This window comes from Ambystoma mexicanum, chromosome 7q, assembly GCF_040938575.1.
Source record: "Ambystoma mexicanum isolate Mex_15411 chromosome 7q, UKY_AmexF1_1, whole genome shotgun sequence".
In the NCBI taxonomy this organism is placed as follows: domain Eukaryota; kingdom Metazoa; phylum Chordata; class Amphibia; order Caudata; family Ambystomatidae; genus Ambystoma; species Ambystoma mexicanum.
In genome coordinates this window covers 748,239,780-748,266,454 of record NC_090941.1, presented here as the reverse complement: position 1 = coordinate 748,266,454, position 26,675 = coordinate 748,239,780, and the positions used below count along the sequence as shown (strand labels likewise).

Below are 26,675 nucleotides of genomic sequence, written 5' to 3'. Positions count from 1 at the left end.
TCGTTATTTGATTTAGGGCGTGATAGTCTATACACGTTCTAAGGTCGCCTTCTTTTTTTGGCACGAAGAACAGAGCTGAAGAGACAGGAGACTTGGACGGGCGAATAAAACCATTGGCTAGGTACTGATCTAAATACTGACGCAAATGCAGGTTCTCAGGTTCCGTAAGAGCATAAATCCTACTACAAGGTAGTTGAACATTGGGTACCAGATCGATTTGGCAATCATAAGATCGATGAGGAGGTAACGTGTTAGCCTGTTCTTTCTGAAAAACGTCTTGGAATTCTTGGTATTCTGACGGTAGCGGTACAGAGGTGGAAGTTGCTGAGGCTAAACCCATAGCTGAATTTCTTGGATAACAAGTTTGTTCACAATCAGGAAAACTTATCTTCTTAGCTCACCAGTCTATTCTTGGATTATGTGTTTCTAACCAAGGAATTCCAAGAATTACTTGAAATTGTGGGGCCTTGATCACATCAAACACGATTGCTTCCCGATGTCCATCCTGACCCACCAGTGTCAATTCAACAGTGGAATGCGTTACAGGCCCTGAGGCTATTTCGGATCCATCTAGTGTAGTAATGACATCTTGGGTTACTTTCGGGCGGAGAGGGAGCTTAATCCTGGAAGCCAATTCACGGTCTACGTAATTTCCAATAGCTCCACTGTCGATATATGCTTTTATAGCATGCAACTGCTGAGGCTGTTTTGGATCCACGAGCACCATTGGCATGACAAAATGCGAGGTCAAAGAGTTTGTTTTCAAGCTCGGCAAGCGGACCCCTACGCTTGTCGGGCTAGGTCGTTTCCCGAATCAGGTGTCAATAAATCGTTATCAGTGGCTCCAACCACCTTCTTAGGTGGTTTAACCGGACAATTTCGAAGAAAGTGACCGGAAGCCCCGCAATACAGACAAAGTTGCATTTGCCGCCTTCTCTCCCGTTCCTTCTGCGTTAATGGTCCTTTAACCCCGCCGATTTGCATAGGTTCGGATACATCGGCACTCTTGGAGTTAGCGTGGGTTTTGATCGGTACTCGGGTTTCGTACTTGAACCGATCTGCTTTTCTATTTTGAAGTCTGTGATCAAGTTGAACCACAAAGTCTATGTAGTCTGCGCAGACCTGGGGTGGATTTACTATCTGAGCTAGAACATCTTTAAGCTCTCCGCGCAGGCCTCGATGAAACAATGTGATCCTTTTATTTTCTGGCCATCCAGTTTCCACAACCAGTCTATTAAAGGTGGCAATGTAGGACAGGAGATCCTGATTACCTTGTCGTAAGGATAACAGTTCGTTATCAAGGGCCTGTCCTTGAGAGTGTCGAGCAAACAATCTTTCCATGCTGGCCTGAAAGCTCTGAAAATCCTGGAGAATGGGATCATCCTGATTTACCAATGGAATAGACCAATCGGCAGCACTGCCACTGAGGTAAGATAGTATAAAGGCTACCTTGGTCTGGTCGTTAGGGAAGGCCTCGGGTCTGCATAGAAAGTGTAAACGACATTGGTTCATAAAGACGGCATATTTCTTGGGATCCCCCGCAAAACGTTCAGGCGGGGCCAAAAGCATGTGTCCAGGTAGATTGATTTGTACCGGGTTATTCAAACCCATTGATGTGGAAGTACCACCGGAATTCGGTAAAGGAGTGTGCCCTGCCTGGGCCTGCAATAACCTTTTGGCCAGGTCATCTGTTCTTTCTTTGGATAGGATCAGTTCTCTTTTGAGAGCGTTAGTCTCCTGGCGGGCTGAGTGCACCTCTGCCCGTAATTCGCCCAAAAGCTGGGCCAGCTGGTCAGTCTCGGAAGTCTCCATAGCGCCCGGGTGGGAAATTGTGGGTAGGCTTCGTGTTCTGTCACGCTCACCTGATTCCCACGGGGGCGCTGGCCTGGTTTCGAGTGCTGATGCCTCTTCAATTGTGAAGCGCAGGGCTCTGAAGATGGATAGGACGGGCCCCTCAACTCTGGCTAATCTGGCTCGCAGGAATATCCTCCTGTATGTGAAAAGGGAGTATTACAATCTGGCGGAATAATGCTCGAGCCTCCCACTTCCTTCCAACCCTCCTCGATACCCTTCCACGATTCCCTGTGAAGTCTCACCTTAGGGTCTGAAAGGACGAGCTCTCCATCCTGCTTCTGACGCAGGGGCGCGTTGAACCCAGTTACTTCACTGGATTGAGGTTGGATGGGAGTTCAGGTAAGCTTGATTATACTGGTAAGGCGCTGTAAAAGTTCTGTTGCAAGTTCAAAAGTTCAGCTTTAAATAATAATGTTCATTGTCTTTTTCAGGTGATGAATGAAGATTCCTTTGGAGACTTCTTGCAACAAAGCGCTAATGTTGATGTCTTTTCCCCATAGGGGCCGGGGTTCGGAATGCCGGAGATATGGCGCCGACCCGAAGTGAAACGTGCAGTTCCAGTAAAGATCTGGTAAGTCCTAGATGAGCGCTCAGGTAATGTTTTTGCATTCGCTCATCTAATGTCTTTGTCTTTTTTCCCCATAGGGGCCGGGGTCTGGAAAATGCCTGGAAGCAGCAAGACCCGAAATGAAATGGGAATGACCCAACAGGTAAGTCTTAGAAGGAAACTGAGCTTTTCCTATTCCCTTCCTTCTCTCACCTTGTGTTCTTGTCTTTTTCTCTCTAGGCTCTGGGAAGTGGCTGCGGATCCGGATGATCGCTGCTGAAGATGGAGGCGCCCAAGAAAGGTGAGTGAAATGCAGCGCTGCAGCGATCGGAGCGAAATGCTTTTTAAAAATGATGTCTTCCTTTTCAGGATCGTCGGTGAAATGTCTCTGTGATGCAGGTTTAGCAGGTAAGGCCTTCTTGCTCTCCAATTCTCTTCTTATTACCCTTTGCAGGTGTCCCAGGATGCTGACAGGCGTGGCTGAAGTCCAGAAGCAGGAGCAGACACGGTGAGCGTCCAGCTGCTAGGTGCAGAACAACGCGAAGCACGTGTGGCTGTTCGGGTGGGGTTTAAAAAGCTTTGGAAGAAGTTCCAGGTATGTATCCTTCCACCGATCAGGTATGTATCCTTCCCCGACCACACCCAGGTGGATAGTAGTCCCACAGGTAAAGTAGTCCCATTCAGGCCTCAAGAGGGCCTGGATGTAGCAGCATGATCTGCATCAGGTAAGTGCACACTAAAACACTTGAACACATGTCCATCTTTATGAGCCTGGCGCCTAAGGCGCCAGGACTGGGGTCCAACATGAGCCTGGCGCCTAAGGCGCCAGGACTGCGTCCAAAGGGCCCCAGCTTGGGCCCGCCGGAACTTCCCTGGGGGGAATGATGCCTGCCTCTGGGGTTGCTGGGTCGGACCTGGCTCCTTGGAGGTAGGCATCATGACAATGTCCTTGTGGGAAGTTCTATGTGGGCAAGACTATGAGGAAAGCCAAAGAACGCTGGACAGAGCCCAAGTCGAATATCAGAACAAAAAATCTCAAATCACCAATCTACAGGCACTTCCGGGACAATAAACGCACAATAGTTCAATTAAGATGCTCAATATTGGAAGCGATACACCCCCCACCAAGAGGGGGCAACATCTTCAAAATCCTTTCCCAAAGATAACTCTTTTGGATTCACAGACTTGATTCTTTGTCACCTCTAGGGATGAATGAGGATTACTACTTGGGAGCATACCTTTGAAAATGCATATAATTGGACGATTCCTTTGAAAATCTACTAAGAACTAAGGTGGTATGTAAATATTCATAGGACTGTTGAATTAGGACAAGCCAACTTATTTCCTGAAAAAGACACCCCAATAAATAACGATCATAGAGGAGCATACAATTCGGGATTTTAACCACATGACATTTTTTTTAAATTCAGTACAGAAGTCATTTGATAAGTAAGTTGTTAACAATCTCTATAGAAATACTTGGAGGACTGTTTTTTCCAAAATGAGTTAGACCCATTTTCTAGAACAACCATTTTATGCCACTAAGGGCGTAACATGCAAGTCAGACTTCACAATGTATTCCCTCAAGGGTGGACGACAACATATCCAGATGAGACTTATTAATATGAATTAGACACTTTTCAATTTTCCAATTTGTGGACCACAATAATAACCCACATTCGACTATAGATGTAACACACGCATTCTTAAAAACCATATACTTTTATTCAGGTATTACTCCAATTACACTTATTGTTTAACAAATATTTGTTAAATATATGCTAATAATTTTTTTGATGAATATCTTTGGAGCCATAGAGTCTTCTCTGTGCCGCACGGCAGTTTACATTAATGAAAACATACGCATACAACGTTACACAATGACATCATCATCACACTATGACGTGGATATAAATAACAGGCATTTTGTGACCCATTGGACGAGTGATTGTCGGAATTACAAATAACATGCGAAACAACTAACTGTGATAAGACATTCCCTCCAGATTTACTTAAATCAGAGTATCCTCTGATCCATCTTTTGACCCTTAATATCCGGGAACTATATATTATAAATGTTTTTTTTTACCATCATCACTATATTCATCTATAGAAAAACACGGGGATATCCGTAACATTAGTCACAGGCTTCTACTCGAACTTGAGCCAAAATCTTCACAACTAACAATTTGAATCTGGGATACTGTTGACCAAGCGTCATGAGACAATGGAGATCACTGTAACGCTTATGAGGATACTGGAATTCTTTAATATCACGCACAGAAAACAACAAAGATATGCACGTTATTTTACTTATTCCAAAAGAGTTAGCACATCAATGTTATTGGAATTTAGTGTATATCACAAAAAACACTTTATACGTTGTAGGTGACAAGAAGCGAACTTAACACAATGTGCATCTGTGCAATGATATTTATGGAAAAGGGAAGATGAAGATTGTGACTGTGACCCTTAGATTGAGAAAAGATAACGAATTATCCAGGTTGGCATCTCTAATGTTTTTGATGATATTTTTGATGATAATTAGAAATGATACGTATATTAACACAGACTGTGGGAATTATATCTTATGAATACTCTGTTGCTATTTTATTTGTTGTGTATAACTGTATCAACAGTTTTTACAAAATACCTTTCCTCATGAACTTTGTTTAGTTTCTTTGGGTTTGCTTGCAAGGGTTAAATCCTTAACTGTTGAGCTTTCTAAGCGAGAGCATCCAACTCCAGACTGTGCAGGAAATTTCCCATTCCAATGACCGATTTTCGATTTAACCCGTTCATCAGGAACGCCCACCAATAGTCCTCGTACAACCTTGAAAATTTTGAATGTAGATGGCCAAGATGAATTTCTCTGTTAGAGGCGAGTGCTGGGCAGTTGAGAATTAGGTGCTTCAGGTTTTCAATTGTGTTGGGCGCCGAGCAAAAGCGTCAGGAATTTACGGTCGTCTTCCTTCGAATTCCCAATATCTTACTTGTTTTCAAGATGTTTAGTCTTGCTCTCAAAAAGGTCGAGCGAATTTTCTTATTTGGGAATTTTGTTAGTTTATGGGCTCGTTTATTTTTTGCGCGAAAGGTGGCAGATGACCTGTGGACTTATAGCTCTGCGCTTTTGTCTGGGTATCACACCAGTCTCTTTCTTTGAATATTTTTGCAATTTTGGTTGGATTAGTCAGAAGTTCATCTTCAGTACTTCCTATCTCTTCTAAGGTCGTCTGATTTTTACTAATCCACGATTGAAGCAGTTTGTTGGTGCCTTTCTTCGTTTCTTCGTGAATGAGTTTGTAGATTTTTTACTTGGAAGATCTCATTTTCCTGTAGCACATCAGGCCATTGAGAGACAGTATTCCTTTGAGCGAGAGTACACTGAGTTCTCTTCTTATCAAGGCCATCAGAATGGAGGGTGATGGGCGGAGCAATTTCCTCCAGAGAAAACCTTCAAGTTTTAGTCAGATAGTATCAGGGATCGGTGGCATGGCTTCCGCTCCATAGGTAAGGGCGGGAACCACCTTCGCCTTATAGAAGGTGATTGCCGCTTGGAGTGAAGAACGACCGCATTTTTTGTCCATCAAGATCATTTGATTGGTCAAGGTTTTGTTTTTGAGCACCAGAGTTTCTTGCATCGGTAGTTATTTGTTTTTGTTGCTAAAAGTGATTCCCAAATATCTGAAGGTTTCGACTTCTTCCAGTCGTTTTCCAGCGAGATACCATGTACCATGGACTTTCCGTTTGGATGATGTGTCCAGTCGCATCACTTTGGTTTTAACCATGTTACTTTCTAGATCGTTGGTATTGAGGTATTCATGCAAGTTGTCCAGTTTTCTCGCTAGTCCGATCTTAGTTTGGTCGATTAGAATTATGTCGTCCACAAAAAGCAGCCTACTGACCTTTTTGGTGCCCAGAGATGGTGGAAAAGCGGTGACCTCTTTTTCAGAGTGTTGGTAGTCTCCTATGTAAGCATTATACAATGCCGGAGCCAATGGGCATCCTTGCTTCACTCCACGGCTCGTCGGGATGGTTGTAGAAAGGAGACCTGTGCCATTGAGTCAAACTCTCATAGATGTCTTGGAATACAGTTCTTTTTTTGGTTCCAAGAGAGAGTGGGGGCAGTTCCAGTTGAAAAGTTTTTTTCCACAGCTTGTCTCTGTTAACTTTGTCGAAAGCTTTGGACAGGTCAATGAAGGCAAGGAGCAGAGGAGGGGCACCTTCCAGTACTCTGGCCTTGAAGATTGTGAGCGTGAATATATTGGCCAGCGTACTTAGATTTTTTGTAAAGCCAGTCTGGAACGGGTCCCAACCTTCAGACGAAGACACCCAGGCCTGGAAACTGTCCAATACTCTGTTGCTATAGGAACGATTACCTCGCCGAATATACAGTGTATATAAAGATACTTGAGTTCCACTTGAATCATAGAATCAATGATTTAGATAACTTTGCCTTTTAAGTATGTATAAATGATTCTGGTAACGAACATATTTTGATAACTATTATTATCTTTTGAAAATATTATCTATGGAAAGGACAGCCCCTGAAGAAGAGAGATTTATCTCGAAACGCATTGGGCATTAAAAAGTTACATTTGACGAAATCAGCAAATTGAAAAGTGTCTTATTGAAAACTTCAAATACTTGGAAATTGAACATTGAATGATGTATCAGGATATAACAGGAATTGAAAGATAACAAAATATACACAAAAGAAGAAATACATTAATAACATCAAAACTCATTTTTTGAGACAATTACAGTGTGCAGGGGACCTGAGTTCCCCAAATAGGGAACTTTTGCCATTTTGTATTTGAGGTAATGCCCAACCTCAACCAAAATACACAAAAATTATTATGAAATGAACCATTCAAACTGCACTTGTCGCATGTAATCAATCTTAATTTATTATGGCCAAATAATTATGACTTAGCCCTATACATAAAGTGTTACCCTCAAAGTATGTATGCCTTAGCCGACACGTTTCAACCATTTCAGGGTCTTCCTCATGGCTATACAGTGGCAAATCTGTTTAATATATGAGACATCTGAACATACTATGTATCCAAATGGTTGATCTAAAATAATATTTATGGTAACGGTACTGGGACTAAGAAGAACAGGTCTACCTTCGAGAGAGCTCTCAGGGAAATATTGCGACGAGGATGAGGTGTGGAGGCATTAATAGCGATCCTCAAAACACCATTGAGCTGTCTAGTGTTTGACGAGTTTTGAATGGCTAAAGCCAATACAAAATAGAAGTGGGAAAACCAAGCAGAGGGGCTCGTCCTGGAGGAACCACAAGTGCAGACACCGACCAGAGCTAAGAGGCAACAGAGTTCCTAGGTGTAACCCAGACGGACAGGCAGAGTGGTACCACATTGTTCCAGAGAGGAAAGGAAGACCAACCAGTGAGCGAGGAGACCCCGCATCCAGGCGAAGGCAGCGTAGGAAACGTGCTGCCAAGGGAAGGAACGCAGCCCCAGGGGAGTGGAATGCTGCGCAGTTCCCGCAGCTCCCAGAGAGCCATAAGAAACTGCTGAGAGTACGGGGAAGCACGCAGGAAAGCCCAATGCTGACCGGAGAGGACCGGCAAACACTCCAGAGGTACCTGGGTGACTGAGGCGGCTGGTGGGACTACGAATGAGAGAGAGAGAGAGACACTGGACTGGGACCCGTACCTAATTCAGAAAGGCATCACAAGTCCTCTTCTTAGTTGCAGTACCTGGCAGAGTAGTGAGCCAGGACTACCACATAAATCGGAGAGAGAAGCACAGGTCTGGGACAAGCACCCTTATAGGAAGAGCATCATAATTACTCTTCCTCATCACAGTACCTGGCAAGGAAGTAAACATGGTCTACCAACACAGGTCTGGGACCGGCACCCAAAATAGGGAGCTTGAGAAGAGCCGGAGGAAGGGAGTCAATCTCAGCCCCCCCCGCCTTTTTGTACCTGTGACAAAGAGCCTGAGAAGGGTCCGGGGGAAGGTAGTTATTCCCCCTAGCCTTTGTGAATTGTGGTGAAGAGCATGAGAAGGAACAGGGGAAGAGAGACATTCCCTCTACTACAGTGACACTGCAAGCCAAGAGAGGTCAGTGGAAGGAAGCCATATCCCATGGTGTTGTGCACCGTGAAGCAAAGCCGAGGAAGGCCCTTTGAAGGAGGTTATTCCACGCCCTACCCTTATGATGTTGCATTTAAAACCAGATGTGTGCTCTTTAAACATAATAAAGACATTTATAAGGTTTTTGATTTTCAGGGAGACTTCACCGTTGTCGGAAACATGTTTGTTTTTTATTTTCACAATACATCTCAAAAGCTACATTCCTGCAGTAACCTGAAGATACTGAAAGGGTATTACATGTATTCTGTTCTATTTCAGTGATGTTTGATTATGTGCATTCATTTCTGAGGTGAAAAGGAATACAGGCAACTTTGATTTATGCTGCTTTCTGTTTGTTAGTTCCATGAAGTTACAGATGTTGCCAGAGAGAGCCCACTTGACATCTTGGATGATTCCAGTATGTGGATCCCCCTGATAGGTCAGCATGATTGCTGGATCAAGAGCCTTACCTGTGCGTTGCTGGACAGTGGTGGAGTGAAAAGTGAAGTACTTCAGTTGCTGAAGCCAATGTGCGAGGTAAGAAGGCCAGTGACTTAAATATGATACTCAGCAACTATCAAAAACATATCTCTTGTTAATGGAGCAAAAACTGACATGGAGACTAAATATAGGCCTTAACTTAAAACTGAGATGTGATATGTAGACTGGAAAGCTTGACGTGACTGGTAAAACTCCTTGACACCATTAACTTGCCTTACGGTGTAGTGAAAAGTTGTATGTAGTCAATGTGATGGTTAGAGGATGTTTTAATTGTAGAATGGGGTCAAATAAATGTTGGATATTAATATTGACGAATAGGAAATATTGGTCTACACACACAGCATAGCAAAAAACAATCTGCAAAAGACTGGGAATCTTAAAAGAATGTGCTCCATCGTTTAACCTAGGTGAAAGTGTTCCTGCTTATTGCAATTGCACACTAAATGCTTGCAGAGTTTGTGGGCTGCCAATAAGCAAAGAGGTTATATAGGGGACACTTTCCCTTCATGGAATTAGAGTTGTGATTGTTGGCATTTGCCTTTGCCCAAATAACCAATCCACTAACAATTTCACGCCTCTGCATACACCTCTCAAACTCTAACCAAACACAACCACAAGTATATAACACAACAATCTGCACAAACTTCACTATACTGCAACAAAACAAACCACACATAGACTCACACAACAACACATGACGACTACCGACCGGAAAACACCCCAAGCCCAGCCAACAGAGTTACCGGGTTGATGCTGCCAACAGCACATCACTGCTGTCTTGCGCTTTTCCAGCTTATTCCCACTAACTCATCCCCCTCCCTTTTTCAGAGCCGTCAGAGCGCCAGGGGACCACTCCGGTGGTGATAGTGCACGGTACAAATATCCTTTAACATTAACATGGAATGAGAGCTGATTATAAAGAAATTGGAGACACATTAGAGATGTTGCTGAAAGCAAAACTTAGAGTAATGGACACCGGTGAGTGGTCAAGAGGTCCCAGGTTAGATGGAACAATATCATGTTGGAGCTCTGAAACAAAGCAGACACGTTAGATTAGACGTTTGTAGGATTTCTGCATGAACTAGATCCAAACATGGAGGAAGAATATTTTAAGACAATGATCAGAATATTTTTTTTCAATTAATTGCATTCTCCCTGTCATGCTCCCAGTAAAAGCACCATTCCCATTCAGGCATACTGGGGAAGCACAGGACATCATATCAGTCAGCAGGTATACAGTGGCTACAGTGGCTACAAGCCTGGCACAAATGGCATTTGTATCATTCATAGTATTGCATAGGCTATGATAGTGCTTACATTGGTTTTCATACATTAAACATGGGCGCTGCCAGGTCCACGGATAACTTAGAGCACTTTCTAGGCCTTTTGCGGAGGGAGCTACTTAAGCCCCGCTTCCGCTCAAGCGCTCGCTTCGCGTCTGCTCCGCTGACAGCGGGTAACCCTACCTTCGTCTCTCCTCACAGACCCTGTCAAAAGAGAAAGACGAAGATATTAGTTTCCTCAGAAAAACACAATTCCATTGTTATTTAAAAGACTTACCGAACCAAAGTATTTCCGAAGCGTTTCTTCAGTCAGCTGTTGTTTCTTAGCCGCTGCATCTTCTTCACAGCAGTCTTCATTCGCGGTCGCAGTGCCTTCATACAGAAGTTTTCCTCAGCAGACTCTGCAGCTTCCAAAGGTATTTCTTCTACAGCTTTCTGAAAACATTCAAAACAAAAGGTAATTCATTAACAAACAAACTTAATAGAAATAAGAAAGAAGAAGTTTTCATAAATTACGTACCTGAAGTGTCTTCAAGTTTTCACTGCTTAGTTATTTCCGCGCTTTTACCTGAAGGGCTACAGTTATTGCGCATAGTGTGTTAAACATTTCTTCAAACAGAGTTTAGTCGCAGTCATTCCGCAGCCACAAACTATTTCTGAAATCCAAGAACCTGTTAAAATAAGGAAAAATATTAGAAAGAGAGATCTCTCCAATGTAGGGACAACTCTGAAAATAACAAACTATAATATTTGTTGCAAAGACATTACTAAAGACAAGAGTCCTTTGAACACAGAGCCTTCCAAGTTAAAAGCTATTATACCAACGCACCCCTGTACACTACAGGATGGGGAACTCCACAAAGCATACACACAGGTGAGAAGGGAGGGATTACCAAAGGCACAGTACATCACAGTATTTTCCCCAGAAAAGAGGTATTACAGTAGTTCTATTGTATTTAATGTCATTTACACAGCAGAAGAATCCTAAAAGTGCCCAAGTATCAGATCCACTGGCTGAGAGAGACATTACACTCCCGAGAAGTCTAGGTAAGCGTTACACTCCCACAGATTCCTCATCTGATAGATATCTCTTACAGCGTTTGCTGCTCGCAAACCTTTTTAACACAGGGCGCTGTGCGACTTGACGTCGACTGTCCATCCATCGGGACTCGGCTGCACTAGTCAGCAGTACATAAAACACACCACTACGCACCTCTTCAGTGAGAAATTCTTTGAATTCATCGCCCATATGTCGGCCTTTAAGCTTTGGGATTCAAACGCTGTCAAGACTACGGATCGAAGAAGTCTATAATGGACCCGAACGGTATCTGCATGTGGTTGTCTCGGGAAGGAACATGACATCAAGCAGTGCGTTTCGGGTCAGCAGATGAACCTGAAGTCGATCAGGGAACAGTCAGCGAAATTAGCGATTGAGCGGCCTCCATCGAAGTCTTTGGCATGTTCAACTGTTAGGTTGTCGGGTCCGACATCGAAAGCCCCACGCCTGAAAAGGAGGACAGACACCGCAATAAATCAAAGAAGCTCTAGCCCTCTTAGCAGATCGAGCCATTCGTCCTCCCATAAGAAAAAGACGGCATTGGTATAGAAAAGACTGTAACGTTGGTGAAGCGGGTTAAGTCCTGGCTACAGGTGTCCAGAGGGACGAGTGGGAGGCATTTAAGGAGAAAATGCTCCAACTCATCCAGAAGGCCGCAGCAGGCGAGTGAGGCATCAGTTGCACCCAAAGTTTCGGTGCAAAGGGGGCCACGTCCGCTCCCACACCCTTGTGCTGGTTGCCAGACATTTGGTCGAAAAAAATTGGTCGACCAGACAAATGGTCGAACCAATTTGGTCGAAAACCAAATGGTCGAAATTTTTTTTATTTTATTTTAACCCTTTTTTTTATTTTTTTGGGGGGTTCCCCCCAACCCCCTTTTTTTCTCTAAAAACCCCTTTTTTCACTAAACGAAAACCCGAAAAATAAATATATAAATAAAAAAAAAATTTGACCATTTGGTTTTTGACCAAATTGCGTCGACCAAATTGCAGTCGACCAGTTTTTTTTCGACGAATTGACTGGACACCCCTCGTGCTCTGCCTAGACTGTGAAGCCCATACCAGCACCAGTGGCCTCGCTGGAACAATCACATCTACTCCATCGCCAGCGGTGCAGCGTTCATTTGTCCCCGAGTCTCCATTAGCATTCTTTGACTTCATGAGGTCGATTTACATCGGGGAGGGGGGATTAGGTCCCTTTTGGCTTGGAGTCAGTGAGTGAGGGAGTTGGGCAGGGGGCGGCAGTGTGAGTGGGTGATTTCTTTCACGGACTGTGCATATAGTGTGGACCCTGACCTCGATTTGCAACAAGCATCCCCCTGTGCTCACGGCTTTGCCCAGTACAGGAAAACTGTGGAAAGGGTAGTCGTAGCCTTGTGTCTGGGCATCCCGGCCAAGTCCCTTGCAGCATATGAACTCACTGACATTCTGGATAAAGGACTGCAGACTGAGAGGGCATTACCATTTAATGCAGCCATATCGGACCCCATTAGTACACTTTAGCAGCAGCCTTTTTGCACGCCAGCTCTGGATGCCAAACTCACCATAAAATGCAAACCGGCTAGTGGAGACTTAACCTTCCTGTTGTCTCACGATACACCAGGAGTTCTCGAGGTCCAAGCTGTCAAAGTGAGCTTGAGGCCGGCCACATCTACCTCCGCCCCTCCCCTCCCTCCTCCACAGACATGTTGTCCAAGAAAACGGATTCCCTGGCCAAGAAATTCTTTGGATCAAGGAACATGGCCCTGAAGGCAGTCAATGCCTCCTGCGCATTCACTAATGATTCCCATGGGCTGTGGAGGATTATAGCGGAAGCTGCAGATCACCTCAGGGTGTCTAAGTCAGTGGCAAACAACCTCTAATAGTGGGCCAGCAGGTAGAGCACTGACTCACTTTCCCAGTTTGCTATCCTCATATCTTCTATCCTAACTCCCACTTGAAAAGCCTTAGAGGCCATGGCGCCTCTGACCGAGTGGGAGATGTATCTATACCCTCCTGCGCGAGCATCCAACGCACCCATCGGGCGAGGGTCTGTGCCACGACTGTCTTATGAGGTTTACGCAAGTTAATCAACAACTGCCCCCTCTTATCAGTTCGGAGGTGGTCTGTCATCTCCTCATATGCCTTCAAGCACTTGACTATGTACAGCTTAGGCTGGTCTCTGAACGTTGAGTATACAATGACTCTAGTGTTATTTAGTCCACCTAGAAATGTAGAACACTACCCATCTGGCAAGTACACCTGCACTGCTGAATCTAGTACCCTCACGTCTGACACTCACCTGTAAGATACCAGGCATAATAATGTCATGAGCTTGCCGAGTGGGCTGTGCTGGACAGCTCTGTGTTATGCTGCCAAGAAAGGAACAGATTCAAAATGCTGTTAACGTCCCACAACCTGTTGTATCGTGCTGTGGTGGCATCATCAGACGGATCCCTTTCAGCACATGGCACACTAGATGGTGCTCCCCTACCGGGTGGCCATCTACTATTTAGTGTCCAGCTGAAATCACCGACCAATAGGCGTTCACAGACCACAGTCTGTCCGCTCCTCACCTCTGCTAAAGAAGCTGAAACCGAATGGGTTCTCCGTTCCACGCACCAGCGTGTCCAGGCCCCCCATGAGTTGGCATACCTCTTAGAGGTGGCTGGATCCCCTGTCCTTGCTCGAAATGCCCATGACTCTCCCGACCTGACATCCTCCAGGCCACCAGTGCAAGCATCCCACTCTTGATGAGAGGATGTCGCTCCCCTTTCGGAACTGACAGGAGATCCGGAATCAAGGGTAGTAAAGTTGGAGAATCCAACGAAAGTTCCAGAAGAGCTGGATACCAGACTTGAGAGGTCCAGACCGGGGCTATCGGTATCAACTCCGCCTGCTCCTGACGGGCGTTCGCCAGGGTCCCCACCATCATAATGAACGGGCGAAAAACGTAAGACGTCCTGTCACTCCACGGCTGCAGAAATGCATCCTCGTCTTTCATTGCCAGGTAGGGCCTCTAGCTGAAGAATACCGGCAGCTGGGCATTTAGCTGCAACGCAAAAAAGATCCTTGTCTAGTGGCCCCCACTTGTGTTGTAGGTGCAGAAAGACCTGTCTGTTCAGCTTCCAATTGCTGAAGTCTGACAGGTACCTCAAATTCCAATCCGCTATCTCGATAGACAGCCCCGGCAGGTATTCTCTCATCTCCGAAATCTGGTTCTGCAGGCATAAGTGCCAGAAGTCTTTGGCTAGCTCTGCCAGCGGCTCAATCTGGTGCCCCACATATGGTTGATATACCTGACTGCAGCTATATTGTCCATTTGAGCAGTATACAGCAGCTCACTCTGTCTTTGGCGAAAGAACAAACTGTGAAGGATCCCGTAAGGAGCTCCAGACAGTTGATGTGAAGCTCTAGCTCTCGGGCAATCTTCCTGTGCATATCGGACTGCACCTCACTGCCCAGAGGCTCTGACTGGCATCCAATTCTATAATCAGATCTGCTACAGACCCAAAGATCGCCTTCCTTTTCCAGTCTTCCATATGCATCAGCCACAAGTGGAACCCTGTTCTCGTCTTGGGAGATGAAGCTAGTTATGTATAGGAGAGACTGTGTCTCAAGTGCTGACCCATAAGTCTCTGAAGCTCCCGATAGTGCAAATATGGCCTGGAAGATTAGAGCAGTGGGCGGTGGAGGGGTCGAAGGAGACAGTCCTCTGTATCCACTATGAATCTGAGGAACATTAGGTATTGAGAGGGTTTCAGCTCTGACATTTCCTCGTTTATCAGGAACTCTTAAGCTGTGTAGAAGTCTTATGGCTGTCTGTGCTTGTTACCTGACAAGGGCCTCGCTCTGTGATATAATGATTATACCAGCCAGGTAGATTATTAGTCAGACTCCTTTATCCCTGAGGAATGCCACTACCGGCCTCATCTTGGTGAATGCCCATGGTGCTGAAGAAAGCCCAAAGTGGAGGCTCGAGAACTCCCAATCGATCCCTCCCCATCTGAATCGCAGAAACCTTGTGTGCTGTGATCAAATCGGAACCTCCAGATACTTTTCCTTGAGATCGAGTTGGACTAGCCAGTCTCTTGGAAGGAGGATGTCCCTGAGCATGTGGATGCCCTCCATCTTGAAGTGTTAATGGAGGATATATTCATTCAGCCCCTCTAAGTTTATGACCGGTCTGATTTTTTTTTTTCTTTCCTCCTTACCAGGGAAAAGGAACTAAAGAAGCCTGCTTGCGCCTCCTCGCACAACCAGATTGTGCCTTTTTGTTCCAGCTTGCGCACCTCAGCGTCCAACGCTGCCCTATCTGCTGCTGGCCTTACCATGGGGCGTGGCTGCAGCGGCTGTGTGTTGACTCCGCGAAGAAATCTATATGATACCATCTCACTGTATCTCTGATCCATGCATCGCCTGATAAGGCATCCAAAGTTTGTGCAAAGAGTGCTGTCCTGCCCCGCCCCCTATTGGCATTTGCGGCACTGGCGCTGCGCAGCTCTGACTCACCTGTTACCTATGTTGGCTTTCTAGCTGGTTGTCTGAAGCTGTGCTCTCTGGCTCTGCCCCTAGAGGTGAAGAAAGCATTTGTTGCTTGCTCCTTCTAGTAGTTGCCTGACCCGCAGCCTTGCTGCAACCTTCTGTCCAGTGCGAAACCAGCAGAGGAGCGGCCTCTGCCTCTTTCTGCCCTGTTGAAAACCTTAGATTAATGCCCTTTTCATTGTGGCCTGGACATTGTCCAGCATTGTAAACGTGCTAACGAATTTTTGACGAAAGAGTCACCAAACAAGAGGCCTTGCGCTGCAGGTCCCAACTCAGATGTGGACAGTTCCCCTAATATCGGGTTAATCTTGAAAATCGCTTTGTGCCGTTCCGTGGAAATGGCACAATTAGTGTTGCCTAACAGGCATACCACCCTTTGCGGCCACCCTGCCAAAGTAAGTTGGTCTGTGGCTTTGCTTCCTCAGCATTTTAGCCAGAAGGCCTGCTACGTCCAGTACTTTATACTGGCATGACTTCCAGGCCTGATCTACCCATTTCTTAGGATATTTTATGTTTTTACCTAAGAAAGTAATCATTCTGGCGTCTAATTCCGCCATCAGCGCTACTTTTCCCTCGATCTCCGGCCCCAGGTACTCCGCTTTGCGTCTGGCTCGCACCTCTTTATCCAAGGATTTCTGTAGCCTTGTCTTAATATACTCTGCCTCCTGTGTGTTAGTTAGACACTTGAATTAGCACTAATAGCTTCTCTTGTCTTTTAATTTCTCCATCACAGCCTGCAATGTGACAGCAGTTTTTAACTGCTGTTAAAGCAAGGATCTAAAGTATATTGACTTTTAGGAGAACCATTATTCTTGTTTCTAAGAGTGACTTTAAATGTACCACCTACTGACGAATGTTCACCATTTATGCCCATCTTAACGCCCCCCTATGCCTGTGGATCCATCTCAACTAGCACAAATACTACATGCAGCCTCCCCCAACCGACACAGACCAACGCCGTACGACTGATGCCCAACAATCCTTGCACCACAACTATTAGAAACCTTAGACTAGGTTCCAGACTCCCAAAAATTCAGTCATCAACATTATCCTCAAGATCTATGGCTCATACCAAACCCATTCGTAAGAAGATCAAAGTAGCCAAATCAGCCGGCCCCTCACCTACCTCTGACACCACCAACCTTAACAACTTTACATCATCTACCAGCAAACCGAAAAATCCTTCCCCCTCTCAAGGGATCTCTCATAAATGCAAGGTCTTTACTTGCACATGCCCGGGACATTGCTGATCTCATCACAACCAATTACCTAGACCTACTTGCCATTACCAAGACCTGGCCACACGCTGCCGCTGGTCCCTCTTTCTTTAGCAATCCCAGACAATTATTCTATTACCAGACTAGACAGAGAGTCTGCCAAAGGGGAAGGAGTGACTGTTGTCTCAAAGAATCACCTTAACCTTCGAGCCCTACCTAAACAACATTTCCCCTTTGCCAAACTTCTCTGCATGATACTCACCCTCTCCGCCACAAGCACTCTAAAAATCAATTTGGTGTACAGACCCCAGGCCTTCTATCCACATTCGACGAGGACATCTCATTATTACTGTCTGCCAACACCAAACCCAATTCACAAATACTGTTGTTGGGCGACTTCAACCTAGGCCTCTGACACCTCCGACACAGCTGCCTTGCTAGTAGCGAATTCACTCTCAGAAATTGGCTTCTCACACCAAAATACCATGCCCACACACAACAAAGCTAGAATCCTTGATTGGATTGTGGACTTGAATTGCAGAACCTCGATACTCACTAACACCTTGTTCCTGGTCTGACCATCATGTTGTCTCATTCAACCTCCAGGCTAGCACAACTTCTAACCTCACCAGAACACTGGCACCACCCACTCTCGCCAGAAATATTACAAACATCACATTAGAAAATGTTCTACCCCTAATAAAACCAATCCTAAACTTCACCAATACTACTGCTGACCCATCTTCTCTAGTTGAATTATACAATTCAACCCTCAAACACGCCATCGACACAATAGCATCTCTGAAGATGTGCAGAGCTAAACCTCGGGCTCATCTCAATTCGTGGTTCACCCCTAACCTAAAATCACTACGCGAAACTAAAAGATGAGTAGAAACTGCCTGGAAAAACTATCCTACAACTGCTAACAAAGACGCCTTCCAAAAAATGTCTAGTGAATATAAAATCGCCATCCTCCAAGCCAAAAAGAAGACATATAACAACAGAATACACAACGCTAAGTCTAGCTCTAGGGAGCTTTTCACCATTCTTAGAGAGCTTAAATCACCTACTCCACCCATTGAAACCTGCTCTAAAGACAAATCATGGTGTACTGAAATCCAAAATGCCCTCATCAACACGATTTTGATGCTCCAAACTAAAATAGAAACAAAAAAAACGGCGTATCTCTGCAGAACCCCGGCCTAATAAAATCCAGCCCACCTTAGCTGTACCCAGCAACCAATTCAAGTTCACACCACTCTCAATCTCAGAGGTCGAAAAGTTAATTACCAACCTCAAACCATCCAGATGCAAAGGTGACATCTGCCCACCTAATATCATTCAAGAGGCAGCTAAAGACCTGGCCCCTTTTATAACAGTTTTAAGTAATGGGTAATCCCTATTTTTTGTTGACGGGGGGTCTAATCTGAAGGAAGGGACAATCTATAAAGGAGAAAAATGAAAAACAGATTGACTACCCCTCTCTTTTAGTCTTGTATGGATCTTAAGTGAGAGTTAAAGGCCTCCTAACTGTGTCATTGGTTAGGAAGTCGCCGGTGGAGAAAAATTGCACTGAACGCTGCAACTTGTAACAAAAGTTCTATCTCTTTAATGATTATAAAACATCTTAAAAAACATTTCTAAATTGGTACTCAATCATATCACTCATTCTACATTCATCTCATCTAACAGGGGAGTTCTAAAGTGAATATAAATCTTTGTTGGCATAACATTTCAGTCTGAGTATGCATTTTTGACATGGGAAAAAAAACATTGGATTTTCCTTAAACAGTCGACATATGTTTCGGCCCGTTATAATATACCACTTTTGTCAGCAGTGGTCACTAGAATAAGTATAAGGCCATCTTCAGGACACCAATTGCTTTGTGGTTGATCAATCTTGTTCCCCTTTTAGTACACACACACATCTGCAAAAAATACATACATAAGTGTACGTGTATTAATCTCATATAAAACTCTACTATAAAACATTTGTTTTAAAAAAAGACAGAACAAATTGTGTATCTCAACTTTGACTGAATTTAAGAGCGATGGCTAGTTTTATGTTAGTCTAAACCTTCCTTTACCACACTAAGTCCATGTTATACAGTTTAGACTATTGAGAATGATCAGACATTGGGTGTCACTAACTGTGCAACTACCCTCGTCTCAGGTTTTCGTCACTGATGGGAAACCCTATAATCTAACTTTTTTGAACATTTTTCAAAATGACTAAATATATTAAATGCACTTACATGTCCACATCTTGTATTTGTGTGACTAGGATTCTTTCTTGAATGAACGGCGATTGTCTCGCTGTCTGGGCTTGTTATACTCAAAACTCCTCTCGAAGGTAACTTGAGTTAACCTCTGCGGTGTTGGCACCTGCAGTTAATTAAAACAACTGTTTAGATATGGCACCTGTAGTTGATTCAATTCAACCCTCAAACACGCCATCGACACAATAGCATCTCTGAAGATGTGCAGAGCTAAACCTCGGGCTCATCTCAATTCGTGGTTCACCCCTAACCTAAAATCACTACGCGAAACTAAAAGATGAGTAGAAACTGCCTGGAAAAACTATCCTACAACTGCTAACAAAGACGCCTTCCAAAAAATGTCTAGTGAATATAAAATCGCCATCCTCCAAGCCAAAAAGAAGACATATAACAACAGAATACACAACGCTAAGTCTAGCTCTAGGGAGCTTTTCACCATTCTTAGAGAGCTTAAATCACCTACTCCACCCATTGAAACCTGCTCTAAAGACAAATCATGGTGTACTGAAATCCAAAATGCCCTCATCAACACGATTTTGATGCTCCAAACTAAAATAGAAACAAAAAAACGGCGTATCTCTGCAGAACCCTGGCCTAATAAAATCCAGCCCACCTTAGCTGTACCCAGCAACCAATTCAAGTTCACACCACTCTCAATCTCAGAGGTCGAAAAAAGTTAATTACCAACCTCAAACCATCCAGATGCAAAGACGACATCTGCCCACCTAATATCATTCAAGAGGCAGCTAAAGACCTGGCCCCTTTTATAACATTGTTCATAAATAACTCCTTTAGGACCTGTGCTGTCCCAACCAATCTCAGGGATGCCTGGGTACTCCCTCTTCTGAAAAAACTCAACCTTGACCAAAACATACCTACTAACTACTGCCCCATCACAACGGTACCCTTCTTGCTGAAAATTCTTGACCGGGCTGCATATCTCCAGATACAGGCTCACTTAGAAAGTAAAAACCTGCTTGATCTACGGCAATCAGGGTTCAGGCGCAGACATGGCACGGACCCGGCATTAATAGACCTCAAGACACACATGGATGAACAAATCGATAAAGGCAATCCATTCATCTTGTTACTACTAGACTTATCAGCCGCTTTCAACTTGGTCAACCATGATGTACTATGCACTCATTTATCTACTGCATTTCTCCCACAATACCATTACCAGGATCCAATAATTTCTGAATTGGAGGACAATGAGGGTCTTTTCACCTAATGCATCTGCAGACCCTGCGGAGATGACCTGTGGAGTTCCTCAAGTATAATGCTTTTCACCTTCGCTATATGATATATTTACTAAGCCCTTGTTTGATGACCTTGACCATTTGGGTGTCACCTATACTAATTACGCAGATGACACCCAAATACTCATTTCCATCACCGTGAACTATGAACTAGACTCTAAACTGTTGAACAAAATGTATCTTGTCATCCAGGCATGGATGGGCACACATGGCCTCTGCTTCATTGATGACAAGACGGAATTACTCCTTATCAGCTCCCAAACTAAACTTAATAAATTGGACAACAACTTCAAAGCCTTCAACATTGACGGTAATATCATCCAGGTTTCCAAAGAAGTCTAAACCTTGGGATTCTACCAGGACTCCTTAAAGTTGAATAGACAGGTTAACGCAACTGCTTCGGCCACTGCCTACACGTGTAAATTAATTAACTCATGCAGACCATTTTTGACACCTGCCAACTGCCTGACTCGGGCCAGAGCCCTCATCCTTGCGAAACTTGATTATTGCAACGCACTTTATCTAGGAACCTCCAAAAAGAATCTCACCAAATTGCAAACACTTCAAAACAACGCCCTCCAATCGGCCCTCAACATTCCTAGATCACACTACATCTCAGCCACTAGACGTAACCTACAATGGCTATCCATCAAGAGCAGAATCTCTGGTAAAATACTAGGCCTTACACATAAATGTTTGGCTAACCTAGCCCCCAAATATCTGACATGCAAAATCTCAAAAAACACCTCTGCCCGCCCCACTAGAACGACCCATCAGAATTGTCTACGAATTCCAAGATTCAACCTCCAGAAATCAGGTGGCAGGAGCTTCCCCGTACTAGCCCCTAAACTCTGGAACTCATTACCTACGCACCTCAGGGACATACCTTTCTTCTTCTGTTTCAGAAAAAAGACAACAATTGGCTTCTCACTCAAGAGCAGTCATAAAACACACCTAGAGAGCCCACTATGTCCGCTCCTGTACATATCCACATTTGTGCCTTTCATTCGGCCAACAATACTCCACCTATCCGTGTTGTATCTTTGTACTTATTTGCTGTTGTATTTTATTGGCCTTTATCACTGTATATTTGTTCCTGATGCTTGTTAATCTGCTTAGAATCACATGCTGTGCTTCTTACTGTGCTGGCTTCGCCCTAGGGCGCCTACCTATACACAGTGGCTCAGATCAGTCACATGGGCTCACGACACCGAGCAGTCCTGGAGCGCAATACAACACCCGCTTTCCAGGCCGAGGGATATTTGGTGTAGATTCTGGCAATACATAACCGCCATGGCTTCTCCATCAACTTCCCTGCCTTCCTCTCCGGGGGGCTCCCATAGATGCATACTCCTTTTTTAATCAGCTGTTGGGGCTTTGAGGGTTGCCTGTTTTTTTTTCATGGTGTTTCAGTCTGCTCAATATGTATTCCTAATATGCAGATTGCTTATGTTTTGATGCGGGCGCTGTGTGGCTCCCTATGTTTTCTGGTAAGCTGTCAATTCAAATAAAAAGAAGTTTAAAAAAAAAAGAATCACATGCTGTGCATATAGTCTGACATCCAGTGGTAACCTGTCATGGTCATGAAGTCAGGGGCACAGGCATGCAAGGGTTTCATGCACTGGAGACCTGGGTGGACACTGTGCTGGTGCCTAAGGCGCCAGGCTCCTGAACAAAATTAACAAGAACATAAATTTAACACCAACAAGCTTTTATTATGGACATAGCACTTCATATGCATTAACCTTGAACATTCCATCCATTAAGCAGGATGCATTAACCTTGAACTTTCTATCCATTAAGCTGCCCCAAGTGCATTCTTGGGTGTGGCAGCTAATGGATTGCCTGCGCACGTGCTCACTCTCTAGGAGAGGCAGGGTGCAGCTGGTAAGCCGGCCCTAATGGGCGTGCCCACGATCTCAGGTATATATGCTGCCCCGATCCTCAAGACAGATGCTTTGCGTTATTCTGCACTTGCAATCAGCGGAACGCTCACCGTCGCCTGAGGTCAGACTTACCTTTGAAGATCCTGCTTCCTGTACATCCTGCTTCCTGCCAGCATACTTACCAACTGGGGGAAGCTGTTCTTACCTGTACATTTCTTCGGCGAACCAAGTATTCATCTTTACACTTCCCGGAACGCCGGAATCTTCATCTTGGCACCGCAGCACGACACGCTCCTTGGTCAACAGCAGCGCCTGCAAGGAAAAACAGAAGACAAGGTTAGACATCGAAAAAACTGTCGGTTTAAGGTTGCGCTTCGCCATACTTCGCACTTTTCCTTAAACTATCACTTACCTGCTGTCGAACATTGCGGTAGAATCCATCATCCATCCAGCCGCGTCTCACAGCTGCATTGAGGCCGCATTTCCATCTAAGGGAAGAAAACAGAAGAGAGACATAATTGCGGGCATAAATAGGAGCAACATATAAAGACATTAAACAGAACGAATAGCATCACTAAGAGCTCAAGAAAGACTTACCAATCATAAGGAGAAGCATAGTCGCAGCTGGACTGGACTAAACCTTATCAGGGATCAGTGAATGAACTAGATCCCTTTTGACGCGCCCCTGCAGAAGCAGGACCGAGAGCTTATCTTCCATAATTCATAGGTGAGCTTTTTGGGTCGGTGTATGCTCACAGATTGGCACACTCACACACTCTGGAGGAGGAGGAGGAGGAAGAGGAGGAGGAGGAGGAGGAGGAGGAGGAGGATGATGATGATGATGATCAGGAGGAGGAGGAGGATGATCAGGAGGAGGATCAGGATCAGTTTTGGCAGTCACCTACTCCAACACCGGAACTTGATGCCTTGTGCTTGGATTCCCCCCCGGCAGGCCTCCCCGATTGAGGACCAAATGGCATACAACGCCATATTAAGGAAAGCAGCAGAACATTTCCACATTGCTGCCCAGGAAGCTGTACCAGAGGCTGATTTTGTCGAGGACATCTTAAAAGAGAAACCACCGGCCAGCCAAGCTATTCCTCTGCTAAATTTGATCAAAAAGTGGTTGGCCCTTTCTTTATTGACACCTGTCCTAGCTAGAGCAGTAAATCCTAGAGTAGAAAATTGCCCCCCCCCCCTTCTTACCCCTTTACATCAGGGGCCATACTACTCAAGACTCGCTGGTGGTAACTACAACCAGAAAAACAGCGGGGGTTCCCCTATCAACTGGGGAAGCACACCCGGACAAGGAGTACAAGAGACTTTATGCTCTGGGGAAGAGAATCACGGCTGCCGCGGCTTTTTCCACTCGCACCGCAAATAACATGACTTTGTAGGCTAGTTATCCGACGCACAATGGACCATGCTACAGGAGGGCCTTCAAGAAGTCCCTGAACCGCTGCAGTCTCGCTTGCTCTTCACGGTAGCAGAAGGCAGGATTTATAGTGATTTTTTTCGACAGTTAAAGTTTCTACATACAAATGTTTTGACACAAAAGCATCGAAAAAAAGAAGTTTAGAATGCATTTTAAAATATTTTTTTTAATGGGGGATTCCCCCCATCTCCTCGTTTTCTTTTTAAAACAAACATTTTTTTTCTATACGAAACTTTGTATTTGAAACTTTTGTATGTAGAAACTATTTTTTCAAAAATATAACTGGACACCGAAGGCAGACAAGTTAATCAGAGTATTTAAGAAAATACTTTGGATGTGGCAGATACGACTGGCAGGTCCTTGGCTCAAGGTACCCTCCTCAAGTGACACGCATGGTTACGAAACTCTGGTTTCAAACCAGAAACTTAAGCTTCACTAATAAATAAGCCGGTGGAAGAGACTAATCTATTTGGGAAAGCAGTAGACGAAGCGCTTGAGACTTTTAAGAAAGAGCATGGCACCTTCAAGACCCTTTATCAAATCCCCCAGAGGCCTTCCCCAAGGAGGGGGAGCGGATCGAGATGTTCCTTTCGGGGCCAACATTTTTTTCAGAACCAATACGGCTCGGGAAAAAATTGGTCCTCTCCCAACAACGGGGCCGGAATTGTACCCCTCGAGGTTCCCTGGCCTCAGGCCAAAAATTAGGATAACTACAGACCAGTGGGTACTCAAGACCGTCGCCCACGGGTACTGTATAGAACTCTGCCGGTCACCCCAATTCAGACCTCCACGTTCGAGACGCCTGACGCCAGAACATCTGCGCATCCTGCTACAAGAAGTCGAGACCCTGCAGGAAAAGGGTGCCATAGAAGTCCTACCTCTTCCACAGGTAAACAAGGGTATTTATTCAGTGTACTTCCTTGTACCCAAAAAGGATCTCCCCATGCGCCCTGTACTAGATTTGCGCCCAGCAAGCAAATTTGTGAAACCTCAAAAGTTTTGTATGGTCACCCTGCAGGAGGTCACACAGGGGGATTACATGGCAACATTGGACATGAAAGATGCATACTTTCCTATTTCAATGTTGCTGGTGCATAGAAAATAAGACAAGTACAATCAGGTCAAGGTACTACCCTTTGGGATAGCCTCAGCACCAAGGGTATTTATGAAGGTACTGGCAGTGGCAGCAGCACAACCTTACCTCGACGACTGGCTCACAACAGGGGACTCTTATGAGACATGCCTGTCAAATACCCAAAGGACTAAAGACCTTTTATTCAGCTTAGGATTCTCCATCAATGAAAAGAAATTCAGCTTAGACCCCAGTCAAGCCAAGCAGTTCCTAGGGGCTCTACTTCGAACAAGGGATTTTCCTCGTCTTCCCCTCCAATAAGACGGTCCAAAACATGTTGTTTCAAATTCCTCACTATGAACCAGGAACCAGTCACCATGATATTGGTGGCCCCCATGTGGGCGTGTCAACCCTGGTTCGCTCATCTGATGGAGAGGTCTCTGTCTCCGCCAGTGAAGCTACCTTGCCTGTACAATATGTTGTCGCATGACAATGGGCAGATCTCCACCCATGCCCGCAAACATTGAACTTAGCGGCATGGCTCCTAAGGTCGTAAAGTTTGGACACCTGCAACTCCCTCAGTGATGCATGGACATACTTGGGGAAGTGAGGAAACCGAACACCCGATATTGCTATTCTAGCAAATGGAAGCGCTTTGTTATCTGGTGCAATTCCAAGGCCGTCCATCCCATTGACTGGTCCCCCACGCACATTATATTTTACCTGACTCACTTACTTGACTCAGGCCTGGTTTTTAATTCCCTTAAGGTTCATTTAGCTGCTCTCTCTGCCTACACCACGTCACAACAGAAGGAGTTGTGGTGGAAAATACCAGTTATTAAGGCTTTCATGGAAGGGGTCAAGAGAATTCATCCCCCCATTTCTAATCCAGCTCTCGGATGTGACCTGAATGTGGGTAACCAGACTCATGGGGTCTCCATTTGAACCTATGCATAAAGCAAGTCTCAAGGATCTTACCTATAAAACAGCCTTCCTAGTGGCTATCGCTTCTATTAGAAGGGTTGGTGAACTACAGGCCCTCTCCATTCTAGACCCTTTCGTTACAGTTCAGAGATAAGGTGGTTCTGCGCACTTACCCTAGATTTGCGCCTAAATTTATCTCCAAATTTCATGTGAACCAATCAATAGAACTGCCTACTTTCTTCCAGAACCCTACCAACATGGCCGGAAGAAGCCTACACACCTTAGATGTCTGTAGGGCAGTCATGTTTTACCTGGACAGAACTAAACCACTGAGAAAGACAGACCCATTTTTTGTTTCAGTGGCAGCTGGTAGAGAAGGGGGTCCTGTCTCTAAATCAGAAATCTCAAGGTGGATTGTCAAATGCATCACACTCTTTTACACTCTTGCTAAGAGAGAACTGCCCTTCAAGCCTAGGGTGCATTCTACTCGGGGCACTGGGGCTTCCATAGCATTAATTGCAAATGTTCTGATAGAGTCAATTTGCAAAGCGGCAACCTGCATTTCTGTACACACCTTTACAAAACACTATTACCTAGACACTCACTCTAGATCTGATTCCCAGGTGGGACAAGCAGTATTAAGACATCTTTTCTCTACTGTTCCTTCTCACAACCCAACTCCGGGTACTGCTCGCTAGTCTATGCACAGCATGTGATTCTAAGCAGATTAA

The 26,675-nt window shown here is 44.9% G+C and overlaps 1 protein-coding gene across 2 annotated transcripts in view; it reads left to right on the top strand.

The window, feature by feature from the left end:
* ATM (ATM serine/threonine kinase) overlaps positions 1 to 26,675 on the top strand; it is a 3,046,976-nt gene that overhangs the window by 1,999,664 nt on the left and 1,020,637 nt on the right. For both annotated transcript variants that reach the window (XM_069640412.1, XM_069640413.1), the window contains one exon: positions 8,869 to 9,045. In XM_069640412.1, coding sequence (XP_069496513.1) covers positions 8,869 to 9,045 — 177 coding nt within the window. The remainder of the gene's footprint in view (positions 1 to 8,868; positions 9,046 to 26,675) is intronic.